This window comes from Pyrgilauda ruficollis, unplaced genomic scaffold (assembly GCF_017590135.1).
Source record: "Pyrgilauda ruficollis isolate IOZ18807 unplaced genomic scaffold, ASM1759013v1 scaffold28, whole genome shotgun sequence".
In the NCBI taxonomy this organism is placed as follows: domain Eukaryota; kingdom Metazoa; phylum Chordata; class Aves; order Passeriformes; family Passeridae; genus Pyrgilauda; species Pyrgilauda ruficollis.
Genome location: NW_024524155.1, coordinates 5,169,072 through 5,185,374, shown reverse-complemented (window position 1 = coordinate 5,185,374; position 16,303 = coordinate 5,169,072). Strand labels below are relative to the sequence as shown.

General features: G+C 38.3%; 1 protein-coding gene across 1 annotated transcript in view; it reads left to right on the top strand.

Annotated features, from left to right (window-relative positions):
- Positions 1-5,544: 5,544 nt before the first annotated feature.
- Positions 5,545-16,303, top strand: part of CEP128 (centrosomal protein 128) — a 102,307-nt gene continuing 91,548 nt past the window's right edge. Inside the window, exons 1-7 of the mRNA XM_041472104.1 lie at positions 5,545-5,655; positions 7,517-7,556; positions 9,012-9,169; positions 10,511-10,597; positions 12,007-12,133; positions 13,071-13,192; positions 16,198-16,289. Coding sequence (XP_041328038.1) covers positions 5,569-5,655; positions 7,517-7,556; positions 9,012-9,169; positions 10,511-10,597; positions 12,007-12,133; positions 13,071-13,192; positions 16,198-16,289 — 713 coding nt within the window. The 5' untranslated portion in view covers positions 5,545-5,568. The remainder of the gene's footprint in view (positions 5,656-7,516; positions 7,557-9,011; positions 9,170-10,510; positions 10,598-12,006; positions 12,134-13,070; positions 13,193-16,197; positions 16,290-16,303) is intronic.

Sequence of the window (16,303 nt, the reverse complement as noted above, 5' to 3'; positions counted from 1 at the left end):
TTCTCATTTACACGAGAAACCTCATACATACCTTAAGCACTGCAAGGCTCCGAATTCCATCATTTTTGTGGTGTTTTCTGAAAAAAATAGCATTATTATTATCTCCCATATTTGATATGGTTTCTCACTTATTCTTTCACTGCTTATATGGTTTATACACAAATCAGATAAACCACAACAGGTTTTAACAAAGAAGCAATTAGGTCTAATCGGTGTTCCACATAGATCACCAGGTATCAACAGCCACATCTAGCAATATCTGCATGAGGAAATGTTTAAACTGGGAAAACAAATCAGTAAAGAGTAGATTAAAAGACTTTGTGGGTTTTTTTTTTCTGACTAATTCACATGTTTTGCCATATTAGATGCTTGGAAGATATGCCAATTCCTACCTGTTTCTATTTCAGTATTGCAAATAATTTCTGGCCTCTTAGAAAAAAAAAACACATTAGACATTTTGTGGGTTTTTTTTTTTCTGACTAATTCACATGTTTTGCCATATTAGATGCTTGGAAGATATGCCAATTCCTACCTGTTTCTATTTCAGTATTGCAAATAATTTCTGGCCTCTCAGAAAAAAAACACATTAGACACACTGCTTTGACACAGCATCATTCATCAAGTGTTTGAACAGCAATATGAAATAATTTTATTCTAGGTTCTTGAAAATTCATGTTCATATAAAAAAATTGTCTTCTATTTCAAGGTAGTTTTGGAGTTTTATGGTTATGGGATATTGAGGAACACTTGTGCTTTTCCTTACTCTAAGAAAAATCCATGAAAAACTGTGAAAATTGAAATACCCAGTAGGCTGCAGGATAAAGAGGAGGTACTGCTGTGCAAAGCCTTATAAAGCCTGAGGCTGTCAATTCTAAGAGTGCTCAGAGAGAAGAGCAAGATGAAACTATCTCTTGGACTTAAGCAATTAGTTTAGGTAAGAATGACGAGAGCTGTTTTCAGGCAGGTATATTTGTTGACAGAAAGAGTTATAGAATCACTGAGTCACAGAATCATTGAGATGGGAAGGGACCCTGGAAGCCATCTGCCCAAGCCTCTGATCAAGAATGGTCACCTAGAGCTGGTTGCTCAGAACTGTGTTCAGACAGCTTTTGATTATTCCAAGGATGTAGATCCACAGCTTCTTCATGCACCCTGTGCCTGTGTTTGGTCACCCTCAAAAATGAAAAGTTTCCTGATGATGATAGAAAGTCCTGTTCTGCTTGTGCCCATTGCCTCTTGCCTTGTCACTGGACACTCTCCCTTCAAGTATTTATACAAAAAGTTGAGATCCTCCAAGCATTCTCTCCTCCAGGCTAGACAGCCCAGCTTTCTCACCTTTTCCTCAATGGAGAGATTAAATATCTTGGTGTCCCTCATCATGTCACTAGCTACCTCAGCAGCCATAGGTGCATCCCAAGGCCTATGGACTTATGTCTCTCCTTGTACATTTTTTTCCCCCAGGCTTACATTCCCTGTGCCTCTTTATCTAAAGTCAGCTTTCCAGGCATCTTTGACTTTATTCTGCTCTGTCTGCATCTCTTGCATGAGCATCCAGGCTTAGAAATAACCTCTAGCAAAAATGAATTTGCCCTCATAATTCAGACTTCAGACAGATCTTGCACTTTTCTTTGACTTAGGTCATGGCACATACTTCCTCTAATACAGAGACCAGCATGTTTAATAGAAGAGTTTGACTGTTTATTACAAAAATCATAAATAAAAAATGGCTTTTAAGCCTCACTGACTTAGGTGACAATTCATCTACCACATAGTGCTTCTCCTCTCTTATGCATTTATGATAGTTGTTCATAAAAGAACTCATTTTCACAGTACCATGAAAGATGAATCTGTAGGACAGTTATTTATTTTGTGGTGTCTTTTTTTTTTTTGATAGCCTTGTGAAAGAAACAGTGAAACAATCTCCTGAAAGCTACATTAATAATGGCTTGTCATGAAGGACAAGTAGTATAGCATGAAAAGATATCATTGGTGACAAATACAAACATTTTAAAAATTAAATTTAAGCTTAAAAAAATAAAAATTGTTAAAAAAAAAAGTTGTAGTCCTTCTGGATTTTCTACCCTTAAGGTCTGTGTCCTCAGACTCAATACACATTTATTTATACACATGCAGTAATGTAATGGCTCAGAATAATACTTCCTTTTTTTAAATTTTTTTTAAGGTTTTAGCCAAGATCTGTATTTGTATTATATATTTGTATCAGTCAAGGGGCACAACAGCATTAATCAAGCACCACTAACCTGAAGCAGGAAGACCATGCTGGCCTCTCTAAATGCAAGCACTGTCATGTTACTGTCTAACACAGCACTTTAGATAACAGAATGCTGGGATAGACGTTTTCAAATTCATCTAATAAAATAAAAGTGTTCTGCTCTTATAAACAACTTCTTTACAATTATATCTAGTATAGTGGTTTGTTGTGCACAGTTAAATAATTTCTCATCATCCTCATTCAAAACTGATTACTGTAGCAATCTTATGCACATATTTAACATCCTTATGACAAAAGTAAACAAACAAACAAGAAAATCACAATACTGTTTAGCTTCAAAAAGAGAATTCCAAAAATATGACTCTGTCAACTCTAGTGGGTACATCAGTATAAACTACTAGGAAGAACAAAATTAATGTATGCATGCTCTTTGAACGAAGAATCAGAACAGCTTTTCTGAAGGACAGATGTTCCTTATATGTTTTGAAAGTCTTCTGAAGCTGTCAACAGAACTCTAGATACAGTTTATCTAGATTTTCAATCTGCCTTTAGCACAGTCTTCAGCAAAGGCCCTTAACAAATGTAGATGTCAGAAGAAACTACAGAGGGTTGGACCATAGTGTGTAGCCAGGTTCATGTGGTCTCTCTCAATATAACCTCCTGCTTTCTCTGATGAACACAGTATGCTGGGCCAAATGGACCACCAGGGCAGTGGACACAGCAACAAATACAGGCACACAAATCTTAGGCCTCTCCCTGCTCTAAAGAAAGGTGTAGTAAAACCCTCTAATACATCCATCTACTCTGTAAATCAAAATGCACAAGTACAGCAATAGATTTTACTGAGCTGACAGTTCACTGCACCAGTAAATTAGCAACCCTCATGAACAATCCTATCACACTTATCTGTTGTTTCATTCCTTGAATTTGGAAGAGAACAGAAGACACCAGAAGTTGGCACCAAATATGTTGTACAAAACCCACAGGGCATTTCAAGAAGTTTACTTTATACTGATGTTCACCGAATCAAATGAGTGTGAAAACATCAGTGAAATGCTGCATTATTCTCTACTGAGAGTCGTGGGACCTGGATGGTTTGAATCTTTCTCAGCTATGATACACAAAATCCAGGATGTCCTGGTTCCAGTCAGGACAGGGTGTATTCTAGTTGTACCAGAAGGGGGCACGGTCAGGACCTGAAGGTTATTTTATACCACCTAAGCCATTTGTCAGGTGCAGGGGAAAGGGAATCTCTTCTGGGAAGAACGAGCTCCTTCGAGCTGAGGAAATGTGGTGGAGGGAGCCACCTGGTATTGTCTATTATTGCAGAGTTATTTTCCATGGATTGTTTCCTTTTCTATATAATACATAATTAGTGTTTTTGCTGTTTTTAGTAAATTGTTCTTGTGAACCTGTGATCTTTATCTCTTATGTCTCCAATTCTCCTCTTCAGCCCACTGGGGGGGGGAGGGGGGGTGAAGTGGAGGGGCGTGGTGGAAAGTACGGGAACAGATTTGGGTTTTTCCAGTGGGAACACTAAATTGAGGAATACCACTCCTAAACTATGACAGAAATCTTGGCATATATGCCTGCTTACATGTTTTCTGTAACAGTTTTTAGTATGTCAATTTTTATACCAAGCCTTAACTTGATGGGGATGAAAAACCGACATCTTAATCATTGCCATAAGCTTTATTTCAGATGCATATGTGAAAGACAGTATTTGTGCAATGCTGCAGCTGACAATGTAGCTGTGTGCACAAAGCCCTTTGAAGCATCTGCTTCTTCTGCTACAAACTACCAAGTGCTTTTGCTGACTAGCTGCTTTCTCAGTTGGCACATGCATGGGTAGCCTGGTTTTAGAACCTGTGGCTGGTGTCAGGCACTGGCATCAGCTTCCACTGGAACATTGCGTTAGCAGCAAGTCAGATGTGCTCACACTCAGCACAGATGTAAATACACATCTCATGTATGTACCAGTCACATCCAGGACATGTTACTTACCCCTTCGTCCCCTCTGTGATGGCCTAAGAGACAATACTAGGGCAGGAAAAGAAATTTGCTCATAGATGAAGTCTGTTGAGTCTATGGAATAGTAAGACCACTGCCAGGTGCAAAACTGAGAGAAAAACCCTCAGAGAACTCAGGAAAATTTAGTGTCTGTCTCCCAGAGACCTCCATAAGCAGAAGACTGACCCGAAGGCCTGACTCTCACCCTGCATTTAGACATGACTACGCTGCAGTTTGCAAAGGAAAGGCCAGGACAATACCCACGTATTGAAGCTAGGGAAGACTTATTTCTTTATTACGTATTCACTAATGCTTCGACTCGCAGTGAAATAAATGATATCCTTACATTCCTGTACTGTGTCTCACCTGCCTTCAGCTCAGATGATGTTAATGCCTCTTAAGCATGACCACAAAGACACAGGGGCCAGCAACCACTGCCTGGACTGCTGGTGAAAGCTGCCAGTGTGAGAGACCTGGCTTACACATGAAGTGTGCTGTAATCATACGGCATTCAAGTATGCTTGCTGTATTGTGAGCTCATGTAACAGTCCTGCAGGACAGGAATGAAGGTAGACACTATGGATTGCCAGCCACGCCTTATTACTGTGCTCAAAGGCCAATGGTCACTGTCTGGAGTGGATTCCAGAGGCAACAGACATAATATGTATAAAAAACCCCAGCTCACTGCATTTACCTTTGGCTGGAGTGCTCACCTACAGGTGATCAAATATTCCGGTGACTGTTGGCCTGTTGCAAGCTCTGCCCAAGTTTCAGAGGCCCAGGAGACATTTCCTGTAATCAGCCACAACTCTATCCCTTTTCTCTCTTCAAGGCCAGTCAGAGTAGCAGTGTGTAATACTTGGTCGTTTTTACTGCACACAAGGGTAATAGATACCACATTTGGGAGCGGGGAAATGCGTGGCTTAAGGAAACAAGAAGTCAAGAAACAGGAAGGGAGATGCCTCCTTGTAAGAAACAGCTGCTGTCCGTATCAGCCGTCTGCTCGGAAGCGGAACAGACTCGCCGGTTTTACCACGGCAACAGTTTTGTTTCTGCTCTTCTCAGTCATTTAGCTAACATGTTTGTAAACACCAATGTGTATTTTGTAAAAACTTAGCGTTTCACAAAACAACGTTCATAAACACAAGGCCACTTGCGGAACCTCCCACCGCTCCCACCAGCGCTCTCCGCAGGCCCAGCGGCCTCCCAGCAAGGCGGGACCTGCCCGGCGCTCGCCGCGCTGCCGCCGCAAAGCCTCTCGGGAGTTGAAGTCCCGCATACTGCCTTTTCCATGGCGGGCCCGCGGCTTGTGGACTCCGTGTCCCATGGAGCGCTGCGGGGGGCCCGGCGCCCGGCCCGCGGCCCCGGCAGCTGGCGGCAGGGCGGCTAGTTCAAGTTGCCATAGCGGCGAGGTGAGGCGGGCGGAAGGTGCCCGGGAACGGGGTGGCCTCGCCTAGGAGCGCTGTGCGGTGCGGGCTGGAGGTGCGGGAAGGGCCGCGGCCAGGGCGGTGTGCGGGAGGCGGCTGTCCGGCTCGGAGCGCCGGGGGCGGGCGGGCGGGCGGGCGCGGATGGGAGCGGCGGCGGGAGGCGCGGGGTGCGGCGGCCGTGGGTTCCTCGGGACGCTCCGGAGGCCCGGCCGGCGGCGTTCTGGCTCCTGTCTGGGCCCAAGAACCAGGAGACTCAGAGCTGGAGTCGGGTGTTAGTGACGTTCCCTGCGTGCCCGGCAGGAGGAGGATTTCCAGAGGGCATTACTTGGTTATGAACAGTGCGAAGGAACCGCTTTCTGCGTTGTGCTGCTGAAGAGCGCTGGGAGCACGGTGTGACAAATTGATAATAACATGTGGTACTGATCCCTGAAGGCACGATGGTGAAATATCACCATATGGGATCATCTTCCTGTGTTTTCCAGACTGAAATACAAACACTGAAGGAAAGGGCCTTTCACGTGTCATGTTGTTCCTTTCTGAAATGATTATAATTTTATTTTTTTTTTGTCGTGCTCAGCCTTCGCCTTGTGCAGAAAAGCCAAACTACAAAATTCACAGAAAGAAATTCAGCTGAAGAGTTTCAATGAACTACAACTAACAACCTTCAGTAACTGTGCTGAGCAGACATCTCAGGATTACTTGTGTGAACAATGGAAGCCTGGAAGAGAAGACTGAGAGAAAAATGAGACTGTCTTGCACAGCTTTTGTATTAAAAGACTTCAGTGATTTTTAAAGAAAGGAAATTTACCTACAGTGTAAGAATATTTCTCTTTACCTGAAGATGAATTTTATCTTAGTGGAGGATTTGAACGTTTTCTGCTTATTTTTAAATATAGAGTTATGGAATAGTTTGTATACTTGTATATGAAAAAAAAATATTTATATATATTGTGGCTATATTCATGCATACTCAGATAAGTTCCCAAGATGCATTTGATCAGGGAATTGTTGGTTTTTTAATTAAACTGAGGAGAAGCAGCTGCTTGGAACAAAATGCTAAAGAAAGTTAAAGAAATTACTCTGGAAAATTCCTGAGACCATAAAAATCACTAGAACTTAAGAGTAATTTATTACACACTATTGTACAGCAAGTTTCTCTGTTATTTGGTACCTTATCAGGTGCTCTACATGCAGGAAAGTTCATAAGGTCCTTTGCAGTTTTCAAGGACCACATTTATAATTTTTTTTTTTTTTTTTTTGTCGTGCTCAGTCTTAACTATGAAGCTTCAACCATTCCTTTAACACTAAGTTAGTTACCTAGTGATAGATTAGTCTGTGTGGAGCTGAACAAATAAAACACTTGAGGAATAATCAGATTGTGTACACTTTATCTTTTGTTTACTTGAGTTGAAGAGCTTGACACTGAGATTGTCAGCTGTACTTCTTACCTGGCAGACTTCTTAAAAAGGCCTCCATGAAGCTGAAATGCTTCCTACAGAAAAGGAAAATATTCAGTATTTTCCTGAGTATTGATGCTTTTCATCAGTTCAGCAAAGGTTGTGATCTGCTTGGGTAGGACTAAAAACTAGTAAGAGCCAAATGATTCTTACTGTCAAGTAGGTCATACGTGCTGAAATTAGCATAGCTTTTGGAAAAAGTGATAAGCTTTTTTTTGTTTGTTTCAATTGATAGGCAAATGTGCATATGGAACATGTCTGTAAATTTCTTCTTCTTTGTGATTTTTATTTTTTTAACCTAAAGTGAAACTTGCACAGTTCCTTTAAAAATGAGGATATTGCCTTATGTGAAACTTCTTCACCTTAAAAGTACTTGTGGTTCCTTTTAGGTTGCTCCTGAGAACAAAGAGGAATGCTTAACCATAAATAGTAAGTTTTCTTCTGACAAAATGTCCTCCTTATCCTGTGCTTTCTTTTATTTTTACCTTGATTACTGACCTTTCTTCTGTGCTTTGGCTAGTATATATCTTAATGAGCCTATTTTTGGACAGCTGAAAATAAACCCATTAATCTTTCCTGCTGTAAATCTTTATATCACTTTTTACCCTTCAGTCTTTGCTTTTCAGTAGTTGGGGCTCATATGGTTGGGTCTACTTTTTTATTAGGTTTTGTTGATTTTTTATTTTACCAAATTACAGTAAAACAAATATTATTCCATGCTATTATTTGTACCAGTGTTTTATTTATTTTATTTTTCTTTGTCTCTGAAAATATCCCATAATTTCTGGGATATAAATATTTCATAATTTCCCAAAGGTTAGTGTTTATTCTTTTTCAGTCTCATTAAGACTTCATTGCAGCTGACGACAGTGAGGCACTGGAATAACAAATTCTGATACTGTTAGTAAAAATGTGTCTTAGTGAGATGAGATAAGAAGAGGAAAGATGAGGTTCAGAAAATGTAAGGAATACTGATGTACTTGAGCACAGACTAAGCACATTGATTTGTTGTCCTTTCATGTTTGAAAGGTTTTTGTCCAAGTCTGGGGGACACAAATTTGCAATCTTTTGAAAATTAAATAAAAGACCTCAAAAAACTTCAAGTTGCCTCCATGTAAAATACAATGTAAGATTTGAATCCATCCATGGTTTCTTTTGGAAATTTCAGCTCTCATGGCTAAAAGAATGTCATCTTTACTGTGACTTTTTTTTTTTTGTTGTTGAGTTTGAGAATTTGCCAGTCTATTTCTTCTTTCACCAAGTCATTCCATGACCTTAAGGCAAACTGCTGCAGTGTGTAATAATTTAAGAAAAAAATTTTGATCTAACCTACCTTTTGAGAGTTGCTATTTTAATCTGTTACTATGTGAATTTACTAGGCACAGCTGTCTGTAGTTTTTGATAATTTCACACATCTTATGATTGTTGACCTACTTTCCCTCTATCTTGCCATCCTTGAAATTTAGCAATGCCAATTCTGAAGACAGCTTAGTGAGCAGTGTGAGGTGAAGGAGGGTGCTTCTGCAGACCAGGAAGATTGATAAAACACTGATGTATCCACTCTCTGTTTGGGGAAGAGAATTTGCTTTGGGCTGTGATTTGATAAAATGGGTACTGAACATTTGGCAGCAGTGAGATTGCATATTTTCATTTCATTTGCTCCTCAGAGGCTCTGCCTTCTGCACCTTGACCTTGCTTCATAGTGTGAACAAAGGTAATAACTGGGGAGCAGTTGGAAGATCTGCTTCAAAAGTACATCCTGCTGACCCACACCAGAAAGGCAAATGTAATCTGAGTTTATGAAGTTGCTTTGGGAATATTGTGCAAGACTTCAGTTACAGACAGGAATTAACACACATTGCTTTTTCTGGTCTTCCTGCCTAGGCTTCAAGATACTGATGGCAGATTCATCCAGTGATTCAGACAACTTATTTACGGGTCGGATTGGAAGGCGGCCCTTGAGAGCATCCCACAGCAGAGCTCAGAACTATGGTGCTGAAGAAGTTACAGAGAAGATCCATACTTTAGCAAGCACTTTGCAGGTTGTTTACAAAATACAGTTTTAAAGTATTTGTAGAGCCTACATTTCTGTAACGCAGGGTCAAATTTTCATTTCTAATGTTGTGGAGTGTACTGTACAGATGGGAAACATTGCTTTCTGTGCAAACTAAAGATGGTTTTGGGAAATTAATCATACTGCTTTTGAGCTGAAAGTGCGTGGCTTGTTGCATTTTTATACAGCTGCTATTTCAGACAGTAATAGAATGTTAGAAAAAAAGTTGTGTTGGGGAATACTATTCATAAAGTTAGCAAACTGAATAAGGGCAAATCAGCTTTGTTAGATTTTCACAAAAGGCATGACATTTTCTAGCAGAAAGTTTCAACCTTGTCTTGATTGTCTTGGTACTGTGTAAAATTTCCAAATTTCTGATAAATATAAGCTCTCTCTTCAGGAGAGAGCTTATATTTAAAATATTTTCTAGATGTGAAAAAGCACTGTAAGAAGCATTATTTCTAAAATTGTAAGAGAACAAGAAAAAGTGGAGGGTGCAGAAGGAATATCTGGTTTGCAAACAGGAGGAGACATTTAGCTATCCTGACACCATTAGTGCTGGATAATTTATTCCCGTTCTCCTCTAGTTGACAGTTCTGAATACCTACAGTGGGTGGGTGTATGTTTTATTACTTATTGTTTGGCTAGAAACATTTTTTTTCCCTTTTAATATATGACAAGGGAAAAATCAATATAGAATGGTAAATTTAAAATTCAAAACTTCTTATCTGGAAAATAAACATCAATCTAGAAAATAATATATTAAGAATACAGTCTGATTACTTTTTAAAAGGGATTCTTTGGTATTCTGATTATGTCAAATGTTTTTCTAGCTGCTCTTCTAAAATTCCAATTTTAAGCTAATTGCTTTTTATGGACTGCTTTTCAGCAGATCTTCCATCTGATCCAGGTGTTTATCTGGTCAGAAAATATTCATGCAGTGACCTTACCTAGCGTGTTCACCTTCAAAAACTTGCTATTTCTCAGATAACTATTCTGTTCTACAAGCAGGTAATGTTAAGTTTGTTGAATTAAAAAGGTTTTTCTACAGAAACTTGAAAAAACTATTTGTTGCTGAGGTCTTACTGTTGTACTGAAGTTATAGAATTTGGTTTGTTTTTTTTTTCTTCTTCTTCATTTTCCTCCCTTTAGCCATGCTGTATCCCTTCAGATTCTGGTTACTTGAATAGGATTTTGAATGCTTAGACTGTTTAGAAAACATTTGTGTTTTTAATTTAATCTTAGAAATTAATAATAAAGACAGCAGTAATGTTTGATTAGAGGAGATTTCTGTTTTGACTTTTTTTTTCTAAAACTTTTTTTATTTAAGGATACCAACAGAAATCTAAGACACGTTGACCATTTGCTAGGACAATACAGAGAATACAACAAGGAACAAACCAAAGCAATAACAACTGTGAGCAACTTTCAGTTTATCTTAACTTTTAGGTCTTTTCCATTAGTAGAACTCATAGCTGTAAATGTGGTATTAATGGACAGAATACATAAGGATTTAAGTAGCTTTAAACAGAAACTTTTAATATTTATTTGAACATACTAAACCATAATACAGTAAAATGTTATATAATGAAACTCTGACAGGTTTTGTAGGCTCATTACTTCTCTGGTTTATAAGCACCCAGTAGATTATGTTATGGTACTATGCAAAGTACAAGATGTGTTGCTGAAATAGAGTATTAGGGAACATGTTTCTTTTGCAGGAAGAAGTGGTAAGATAAAAGCTGAATTACAGCAGGGAGTAAGATTGTGGTCATACTGGTGTAGCTTTTTTTCCTGTCATTCTGCAGCAGTTTCTGGATCTGTTGACCAGCTTGCTCTAAACTGCAGAAAGGATGAAAATTCTAAAATTATTCTTCTCATTTTAGAAACTCAAAGCTCAAACTTCTACAAACTTGAAAACAGGTGTCTTAGAGAAAACAAAACAAATTAGTGCTGCTAGGGTAAGAGAGGTTTGCAATTTGGTTACAAACAAGCTGCAGCAGGTGCTGCTTTAAAACGGATACATATGAAATGTAGAGTATTTTACATGTGAAGGTAGAGAGAGTGAAGAATCAAATGTGTAGAAAAGAAAGCTTGTTTTTTTCACAGAAAGAGATCCAACACTGTATAATTCTGCAGGAGTAAAGCATCAATTTAACCATGGTTTAAAAGCTTCTCTTAGAAAAAGGAGAACCTTTAGAAACTGATGTTTTGTGGATTGTCAAATAAAGGTGTAACAAGGCAAGTGGCTAAGAATCAAAGTTAATGAATGCAATCGTAAAAAACGAGATGCAAGTTTGAAAAACGAAGAACTAATTTTTGGATGTAGCTAGTTCTGTACTCTTAAATTGGGAATGGCTTCCTTTTCCTGAAAGTGAAACTTCTAAAAATAGAGGTTTCTGTAAAGCTGTTTAGGAAAATTTGATAGCCATGTAAAATTGATTCCAGGCAGTGTTGGTGGAAGAATTCCAGTAAAAAATAATTTCTTTGAAGTTATTTTCTGAATTTTGCAGAACTGTTAATAAGCATTGCTGGCAAATAGGTCTTACTTTGGTTGTAGGAGGTAAACTTTTGAGTTTTCATGGTGGTGCACCATATGGTGCACCAATGTTTTGTTTGAAGCTGCCAATGTTGGAAGCATGTTTTGCTATAATTCCAGGAATGTGATATATGAGATATTGAAGAAAAGTTGTTATTAATTCATAGCTGTACTTGGCTTAAAAATAGCTTTTATTCTCTTAATGACTTTTAAATAAATACTATTTTCCATGCTTTTTAGAAAACAAGTTTGTGTTCATATTTCAATAAATTACAACTCTTCTACAGTTAAAAGAAACACTGGAGCAATCTATAGGTCAATTGAGGAGCCAGCGACTAACACGAAACTCTGGAATGAGAAGTGCGTCTCTCTCAAGCTTATATCCCAGTGACCTGGATGGAGAAGGAACATCTGGTAAAATACTTGAAGGGCTTGCGTGTGCTTGGATTATGTCATATGGCTGTGTTATGCAAAGAGGACATTAAGAAAAACGTGTAGAGATAGTCTTATGGAAAGTCATCATTGATGACTTCAAAGAAGCTGAGTTTAGAAAGCTGGGAGACCTGCATTAAGTTATGCAGTTCTTTATGTGGTAAATTTTTCCAGCTTTGTGTTTCTGTTAGTATTTTCTGCTGATATCCCAGGAGATCTAAATGAAATGTTGATTCTTTCAGCTGAGGAAATTAATGTTCCACTGCATGAGTTGTAGGTACATAGAAGTTAAAGCTAAATCCAAAAGATATTGCAGCTTCTGAAGCTTGCTTCACAGCAATAAAGGAATTTAAATTTTAAATGCATGAGATTATGGATGTTTGGAAACAGTGGAAAAGAAAAAAACCAGAAATTATTTGACACACAAAAGAGTAGGTTTTTTTCCTTGTATGTCTCACAAAATTCATTATATTTTGGGAAAAGGTATGTTTGGGAGGAGTATTCCTTTGAGAGATAGTATTAAATGTATTTTAGTAGAAAGCTCTAAAAATTTAATTTCTATGTAAAAGCTTTGAAATATCATAGTTTGAAGCTCTGATAGATGCACATGGAGGAAAAAGTGGTTGGTTGGGCAAACAAAACTTGAGGAAAAACTACTCCTTGGAGAAACAATTCCTCTTTCTGGAATACTTGTATGTCATGGGTAAGAAACGTTTAAAGTGAAGAAGAATCCTGGGAAGAGCTAAGAGTCATAAGCATGATATGTACTTCAGTAGTTGTTTTGTTTGTAATGTGACCTAGAAGGGTATTGTCAAGAGGAAATAAGCATTTTTCATGAGGAAAAATGAAAAATTTCCCATACAAAATTTTGTTTTCCTGCTTGTTTTTTTCTTTTTTTTTTTCTTCATATCTCCTGCAGGCAACCGCCACTTCCTGCCCACTTCTCCTCTCAGGGATTATGGAGACTCCCAGGGCAATAAACACCGAAGGTCTAGATCTGCAAGTGTTCGGTTTGTCAGTGAGACAGAAAATGTGGAGCAGGTACAGAGCACTAATGGGAGTTGCTGTTCCAAACAGTCAATATGTTTGCTGTTTGAGAGTCAAAGAGTCTCAAAGTCTCTTATTTTTACATTAAATGAGGTGATTCTGAACATGCAGCTAAGAATGTTTCAGTTATGATTTGTGCTTTCAGTTGTTACCTGCTTTTTTCATTAGGCAGTCACCTCTTGGATCTGTGTGAGATTTCATGTAAATCATTATAGAGAAAAAGATGCAGATGGTAGTGATATCAAAAGTAAAATATGAAAATAATCTCCCTACTTTTTAAGCTGTCTAATGACAAAGAAAAATAATCTCTGAATAGCCTGTTTAGTCTGGAGAAGGCTGAGAGGGGATCTCAGTAATACATATTAATATCTCTAACATGGATGTCAAGAGGATGGTGCCAGACTGTTCAGTGGTGCCCAGTCACAGGACAGAGAGCAATGGCCATAAACTAAAACACAAGAAGTTCCACTTCAGTGTGAGGAAGAGCTTTACAGTGAGTATTGTAGAGCACTGGCACAGACTTCCCTGTCTGGAGACATTCAGAACCCACCTGGACAAGTTCCTGTATCACCTTTTCTGGGTGACCCTCTCTTGGCAGGGTGTCACCATTGAGTCAGGAATGGATGAATGAGTGACACACTCCAGATCTCTTCAGGAGGCTAATAAGAATTGTATTAGGAACCCATTCCTTTTTATACACTGTTCAGACACAGGTGGACCTGATTGGTCCTTTAATCAGCACACCTCACATGACTGGCTAATTGAGACACCCTTTGGTAAACATCTTATGGGAAAACAGCTGCAAGATTGTTTTAGTTCTTTCTCTCAGCCTTCTCAAAACTCCCTAGAACAATTCTTGGGAAAGTTTATCTGGCTTTCTCTCTCTGACCAGGTTGTCAGTATCCACAGCAGGGGGCTTGGAAGGGATGACCTCCAGAGGTCCCTTCCAGCCAGTTAACATTCACCTTTGTGCTGCTGTTCAGTGAGGCTCTGAAGGGGATTATTCTGCTTTAGTTAATGGTGTAGGGCCTTAGAGCTTTTGTTTTTAGTTCAGTGTAGCTTGACTTGATTTTAAATCAGGTAGTTCTTCATCTTAGTTCTTGGTCTGACCTGTGAGTGGGATAATTTGAGCCTGTATTTCAGGGAGATGACGGGAGAAGATGTGTGTGCCACAGGTAATTAATATCCCTTAACATGCTTGTGGACATCAGAAAAAGTAAATTAATTACCTTAATTGATAAGATTGTAGTGTTTCTGTTATCCTACAGGTAGAGAGGAGATTTCACTACCCGTTTTTGCTTTTTTCAGACAGGGTGGCTAGACTTGCTTGAGTGAATCTGTGCAGACTAATATTAAAGAAGCTGATTGTAAGGTATTGATATTGACTTTATTAAATCAGTCTCAGCTTCCATATAATTTTATACTTAACTACAACAAGTTTTCTCAGATGACTTTTTGGGAAACTATAGAAATTTTAGACTTTTATTTAACCCTGTTTCATTGTACTTTCAATCTAGTTCTCCCCCCATTCCTTCCTCTCCCAAGATAAGTGTAGAAAATAATCCTTGGAAGGAAACAATATTATATGGAAGTCTTTCCTCAAAACCATCCAAAATGCTTAGGACTATTTTAAATTATTTGTAGATATTATATAAATATCTTGGAAATTTTATTCAAGGGAATTCCTGCAATGCATGCAAAGTTCTTCATATTAAGTAACTGTATAGGCAAATAGCTTTATTTTTTTTTTCTGGTTTTGATGATAACTGCTGGTTTATTCCTTATTCTTGCTTTTCAGTGAGTGAATGTGGCTTTTTCTTTTCATTAACTATTTTGTAAGAAGAGTGTAGTGCTTTGAGGAATGATGAACTAGAAGTAGCCATTGATCATGATTATAGGTAGAAATTACACCAGAGATAAAGCTGTACTGCTTAAGTGAAGTTGTGGCTTTTTCTTTTTTCTGCAACCACTGTCTCTTTATTTCCATTCTGACTTTTTCTGGCTGAAGTAATTTTTCAGCCAAATGGTCTTTTAATATATTTAAGTCCCTCTTCTTCTTAGCACATACATTTTGAAAACACAATTTGTTATTTCAAAGTCTCTCAGGTCAGGTTAGAATTTCTGGTTAATCACACAAGGGAGGTAGTAGTGACTGTGTCTGAATGTTGAGGGCAGTCAGCTTGGTTGTGGAAGATCCAGGTTTAAATCTAGGGCACAGAACAAAGGAATATTATAAATTAGGGTTTTTCATAATGATAATCCTGGCCATGGAATTGTTGACAGCAGCAGGTTGCATTAGGATGGATTAACTGTCACTTTCTGTCCCATGAGCAATGAATGACCTATTCATTTTTTTATTTGCTCCCTAAAACTTTGATGATAAATTGGGAGCCTGCTGAATGGGGAAAATGGGAGGTGTGGTGTGGTGGTTTTTTTTTTTTTTTTTTTTTGGTTGTGTTTTTTTTTTTTTCCCAAGTCTTGGGCAAGTTAAAATACCTATTCTTGGTAGTTCCTGAATATATTATACTGTTCTGCTTGTTTAATTTCAATTTCCTATGTAATCTATTTATAGTAGCATATATAGCTGGGCAGAACTTTGTTGTACCAGTACCAGTATCTATTAACATGAAATATGTCTCTCCTGAACATTACTTGTTCAGATATTTCAGTTTGCTTTGCATTAAGTTAAAGAGGGGGTATAGTGTCTAAGCTCTGAACCAGAGAAAAAAAACATAGTTAGGAAACTTGGTTTAGCAAATAAAGTACTGAAAGTTAAACTACAGTGAGCAAGTATTGTGAAGAGTGGATTGAAATAGAAATGCATAAGGCTCATCCAGTCATCCAGGCTCAACTACAGTTCATGGAGTTTTGTTATTTTTTAGGTAATTTTTATCTGCTTTATTTTAAAAAGTGTGTACATGTGTAGATATGTATTTTTAGAATATCACAGAAAAAAGGGTTCCTAAGCCTTGGCATAATTTGTGTACTTTCATTTGCAGCTGCATTCTTTCCACCAGTCTCTTCGAGATCTCAGCAGTGAACAAGTGCGCCTGGGAGATGACATCAGTCGCGAGCTTTCAAGAAGAAATCGGTATAAACAGAATG